Source organism: Styela clava, chromosome 11, assembly GCF_964204865.1.
Source record: "Styela clava chromosome 11, kaStyClav1.hap1.2, whole genome shotgun sequence".
NCBI classification, from domain to species: Eukaryota; Metazoa; Chordata; class Ascidiacea; order Stolidobranchia; family Styelidae; genus Styela; species Styela clava.
The window spans coordinates 9,278,024-9,284,025 of record NC_135260.1 but is presented as its reverse complement, the minus strand read 5'-3'; the positions used below and the strand labels follow the sequence as shown (position 1 = coordinate 9,284,025).

Below are 6,002 nucleotides of genomic sequence, written 5' to 3'. Positions count from 1 at the left end.
AACCTTTTCCCGTTTTATCCTTGATGTCTTTTAAGCGTGTGATACCTACCATTTTGGTCATGTGCTACAAATGCCCTAACCGCCCAGTCTTAATATCAACAAACACCAGTGATATACACCTTTTTAGTCACCTACTGCTGACAAGTAGCCTTTTTAATCATCTACTGCTAACACATACCATACCCTCTCTAGCCCCCTACTACCGAAAGTACGTGGCCTACTGCTGATAATAAAGTCTCACGAGAATTGAGTGTGTTAGCATGCCCATGCTTTGAGTAAATTCTCTTTAACTTTAAAAACGAAAAGAAAAACAAAACAAAAAAAAGAGTTAAAGAGTATGAAACGTTACACCGAACTTTTCATTGTAAACAAAACAGTGAGTGATACATATATAATAAAAAAGTTGTGAATGCTGAATCTGATAGTTGAAATAAATAAATGACACAAATCATGAATCAATATTCAAAGTGTGCTGGTTTGAAATTTTACTGTTGTGAGTATAGTTTACTCCTCACCTCTCATTTGAACTCAGTTCTACAAATAAGTGTAGTTAGTAGTTACACATACTGACAGTGGTGGGATTCAGCCGGTTCACACCCGTTCTATAGATTCGTCTCAAGAAATTTTATGAGATCAGCGAACGGGTTAGCATTACTGGCTACTGTCAATGTTCTGTTCGTAACAGAACCGGCTGGAAAATATGACTTTTGTGAAAGAACCAGCTGACAAAAAATTTGAATCCCACCACTGCATACAGAGCATTCCTCAAACCAGTCAAAACTAACAAGATTGCATAGATGTATCGAATATCACAGATAAAATAACTATAGTCTTCTCGATTCGATTCAAGCCAGTTGATTAAAATATCGTTAAGTTACACAAGTTAAGCAGATCAAAACACACAGTGTAAGTTGAGTTCCTGGGAAACTGTTCAGTGCTCAATTGTTGCAAATGCTATGCAGCAGACCAAATGCCAATAATTTAGCAGGGTTTTTGAAGCATTTTCCAAAACTGTGCAAAATTTGGTCTTCGCTCGAAAATCGCATTATCACCAAGTTTCAGTAATGTTAGAGAGTTGACAACAGTCTTGTCCAGGAAAGTGCAATCACAGCAGCAGTTTGTCCGGCACCCCAAACCAATGCAAATTTGGGCACCATTGTCCACCCAAGTGAGACATACACACCGGCTATGAGAGCACCTAAGGAAAAAAATTATGATTCAATGAAACAACAGTGACTTCACTTTACGTTAAAAAAAAGGAATCCATATATATGCCCTATTTATCCATGTACAACGAATTAATCATACTTTCACATGGATAGATTACCATTGAAGACCAATTTATTCAAATTTGAATACAACTTACTTGATATAACCCCTTCGGTAAGTGGTGTAAAGAATCCCATGATAACTATTGACAGACAATACCATCGTCCTTGTTTATGTTTATGAAGTGTGCAAAAACTGATCAGAAAAGCAAACGCATGGGCAAATATTGATGAAAAAAGTGCCCATAGAAACACCCACCACCAAATCTCTAAATATACAAAATCAATATTTAAAGTGAATTCAGGTTATTCAAACCACTTTCAAACTGTATTTGTCCATTGTATTACAAATGGATTACTGGCATTTATATAGATTTTCATACTGGTTTTGACAATGGATTTTCAGCAACCAATTGAAATAAATGGCTCCAACATATTAGAGAAATTTTAATACTTTAGATATCACAATGTCTATCTTATGAATTATGACGAATATCTTGACACTTTATAACAAACAAAGCCAGTGAAAGACAGGTCAAACAACCCAGTGTAAATATGACAATTTAGATAAAATATTAGATAAAAAAGACTGACTTTTCGGATGGAAAGACAATACTGTCATGCAAATTTAATATAAAATCAACCACAATAAATAAAATATCCATTTGATATATATGCCTATGTTATATAATTTATTTGAATTGTAAATATTTTATTACTACGCAGAATTTAATTCTGTAAAAATATGTTCCAAAGTAAACTATGCCCAAATGAAAAGAAAACAAGATAATTCAATGAATCAATCAACAAGTCCCTCAGTTTTGTTTCAGCTAAATAAGCAGTAAATATATTGCTACAAAATACATTTTAATAACAATATTAATACCTCTAAATTCCTTCAAATGCCCATTCCACCACAAACTCAATACAGTTTGTAAAGGAGCAAGTAAATTTCCCTCATTATCATCATTAGTTGAATCCATTCTCTCTTAGACAACGAGTTGCAATGCCAACAAGGCAAAATTTAAATCTGACAGCACAGTTCAGCAGTTTAAGATATCAAGTCATTCTAATTTGAATTGAAATACTCAAAAACAATACTAAAACATCAACCACAAAATTAGATATTGAAAAGAATATTAAACGCATTACTAATGATGTATTTTTTTTAATATTTCCCACACAACATATTATAAACCTAACTTCTGTCGTCATCCATGTCCATCTATCCATTTTAACATTGTACCATAAAAATGTTGTCAGTGGAATTTGATACGATTGGGGCATCTGAAGGCTGAAGTTCTTGAACATACTTCCTTTATGTCCTTGGAATTTCTGCTATTAATTTAATTATGAAAAAATTCCCAATTTTGCAATTAGACCATCAAGCCATGCAGGACCACTAAGATTTGGGTTTCGCCTGTCATGCCTTAGGATAGGATAGGAGTTACATATTTATCACGGGGGAGAGGAAAGCCGATAAGACGGCTTATCCATATGGCGAACCACGGCCTCTCGTCCGGTTACCATTCCAAGTCGGGTATGGGATTAGTTATATTGTTTGTTTTTCGGAAGCATGGACTTGGTGGTGGAGGAAGCCGTAACCGACCAGCGGTTACGTGAACCACCCAACGACGGCGAGGAGTCCAGCAATCCTCTCGCACATAACCATCCCTGCATGGGATTCGAACCTGCGAAGTGCGAACCCACGCAGAGTAATTAGAGGTGCGGTGGCGAGCGTATTCCTAACGCTTAGCCCGTTGAGCCACACCGCCGCGCCTTGGCATAGATGACTTAGTCTTGTGGTATTTCTAATGATACTGTGATATGAGAACCCAAAATTGAGTGTGATATTTATAGTGATATCATTCTCAACTCAATAATCTTAAATATCCTGTGAATGTATAAAATTACTGAAAGATATCGGATATTTCAAGATATACACACAGATGATAAAATAATTAATAAAAACTTACTTTGTATAGACTGTACAGAGTACAGAAGTAAGTCAATATGGAGAATAAATAAAACTTTAAGGTTTGAAGGAAAAGTTCAAATCGGTAGAAAGGCTTTCAAAAAAGTTCGAAAAGTGAATTGACCACAAAATGAATCTCAGCTACCGGTACGTAAAAATGCATTTAGACTCCATAATCAGCATAACAATAAAATGATTCATAAAAACAAACAGGATAAAAACTGATTATTAAATCAGGAGAGCAAACTAAAACTTAGATAAGGATTAAAACGTACAGAATATAAGATGGAAGGTTTTGCCAAGCAAGAAGTGATAGATTACGGTACGTGTTCACTCACCTAAATTGTGGTTTATCGTGCATATGGCAGTTCCTATAGTAAGTACTTGTACCTCTGAACCTGACCGTGCGGTCTTATTTATTTTTAACAAAAAAATCACATTTTAGCAAAAAAATGACAAGTCGTTTCGAGCGGCTCAAATAGTGACTTCAATCAACTCCTTTCGAAGACCGTCATTCGATAGAGGGCGTTATTAATGTAAAAAAAATTGGATTGGTCGCGAGATGTCGCAAGAGATACGAGAAAAGTTGAAAATTTCATCAAAACAAGAACAAGCATAAGAACAACAAAAATACCGAAACGATTGTTATGTCCACTACGTGTCCAATAATAGCATCTCACGCACACGTTGAACTTGACTTCAGCCTGACTTCGATGTCCTGTCGCTCACTTCGAGGACGACGTCACGTTGTGTGGCTGTTACAGAATTGACGCCAGAAATTAGGGCAACGACGAGTTAGCGTATATTTGAAAATAGCAACTAAATCCTTCAGATATTTGGTTTGATTGGATCAATATCGGTTAAATATACACGTGAATATTATTCTGTGGATCTTATATTTCAGGGCGTCGAAAGATAAATTCTAACCAACAAACGGCAACTAACTTGCTTAGTTCAAAAAATGTGGCAGACGCTATTTTGTAACATTTTTTTGCAACGCGGAACATATGAAATTTTCGAAGACAAAGGGTAAATTTGGAACACCGAGCTATTATGAACGATCTGATATATATATCAGATGTAACTAAAATTTTATGTTACATGCAGTGGTGAGATTCAAATTTTTTGTCAGCCGGTTCCTTCACAAAAGTCATATTTTTCAGCCGGTTCTGTTACAAACAGAACATTGACAGTAACCAGTAATGCTAACCGGTTCGCTGATCTCATAAAATTTCGTGGGACGGTTCTATGGAACCGGTGTGAACCGGCTGAATCCCACCACTAGTTACATGGTATTTTCAGAGAAAATATATCAAATCCGTGTTCTCAAACGATTAAATATTCGCAACTTCACGTTCACGAAATGTCGTTCTCGCAAAACTACGTTCTGCATTCTTTTCCCTTGGGGCTCTTTTGAAAGCCGACTTCTCACAGGTTATGGTAATAGGTATGGTAACAGGTCTAATATATTCCTTTATCAAAAACAAAATTACAAAGTAGTGAATTACGAGATTTTCAAATGTACATTATATGGAAACCAATATCCATTTACTTATAAATAACAAGTTTTTAGTCTAAATAACCGTAAAACATGAAATATCAATCATTTGAAACGTGTAGGAGGGATTTCTTGCGATCGACCAGATAAAAAAAATTCGCGTTATTGACTAGGTCTTATTTTAAGGGGAGGGCTTATATTAAAATCATTTTCAAAATTCAGGCTAGGTCCTATTTCCAAGATTTCCAGATTTAGTTTAGTTTAGTTGCATTTTCATGCTTATTCAAATAATATAAAATCGGCGAAATTTCGAAGTTCTGAAATTTGTAATTATACCCATTATACTCTCAAAAGTATTGAAACAGTCGAATAGGATAGTATTAATACCGGTCGAAAAGGTCATTTCTTATACTTACACATATTAGTTATGTGTGAATGAAATATCAGTTGCGAGAGTTGTTTTGAATTAAAAAGCTTAGCGAGAAATTTCGTCTACTACTGCCATTGTACAAATTTTGATAAAGATACTAGCAACGTGGTTTATAGAAATAGAAATTAGCATAGCCTACTTTGAATTGTACAAGTTTGTTATGTATCCGTTATTTGGCGTAAGATAGTTTTGTTTTAAGATAGTGTTGCAATTGTAAGATTGTATTATTTTTGTAACAAACAATAAGTTAGAATCATGAAAGTAATATGTACGGGTTTCAGCAAAACTGAGACCAATTCGTTATACGCAGCGTTGCATTAGCTGGGCTATACTACATACGATTTCATGGAAAACGCTACGTTTTCGTCCGAAGAATGGATTAAGATCTTTGAACATGGGTGGACTACAGAAGATTTTCGACGAATGTATAAGAATTTAGATGCAGTAACTGACTATCCGGTGTCTTACTTTCCCGCTGTAATTTTAGAATTGATATTCAATTAAAAAATCTGATACTGATTTTGAAATAATTGTTTTTACCTTAAATGAACCTGCCGCTAGTTTTGACCATGAACTCTTGTGTATGGTTAATATGTTGCAATTTTATGTACGCTGTTTGTTTACAGAACGTACGGCCAGAAAAGTTATTCTTATATTCAAGTGCTCATATGGATGGGAACCTTTGTGCAAATTCTCAGGCATTGCGATTCCGTATGAATCGTTTCCTCACGAGAACGAAAGCGGAGAAATTTTTCAAAAATTACTGGAAACGAATCCCCACATGTTGAAAATGAAAAGAGAAGTTCTTATGTCATCAGCTATCATAACATT

At 35.1% G+C, this 6,002-nt stretch overlaps 1 protein-coding gene across 1 annotated transcript; it reads right to left on the bottom strand.

The window, feature by feature from the left end:
- Positions 1-345: 345 nt before the first annotated feature.
- Positions 346-2,417, bottom strand: LOC120347257 (transmembrane protein 170B-like). Its single transcript, XM_078118079.1, has 3 exons — positions 2,155-2,417; positions 1,367-1,537; positions 346-1,198 (listed from the first exon to the last, which is right to left on the bottom strand). The coding sequence occupies exons 1-3, from the start codon at positions 2,249-2,251 to the stop codon at positions 1,068-1,070; spliced, it is 399 nt and encodes a 132-aa protein (XP_077974205.1). The 5' UTR covers positions 2,252-2,417; the 3' UTR covers positions 346-1,067.
- Between the last annotated feature and the right edge of the window lie 3,585 nt (positions 2,418-6,002).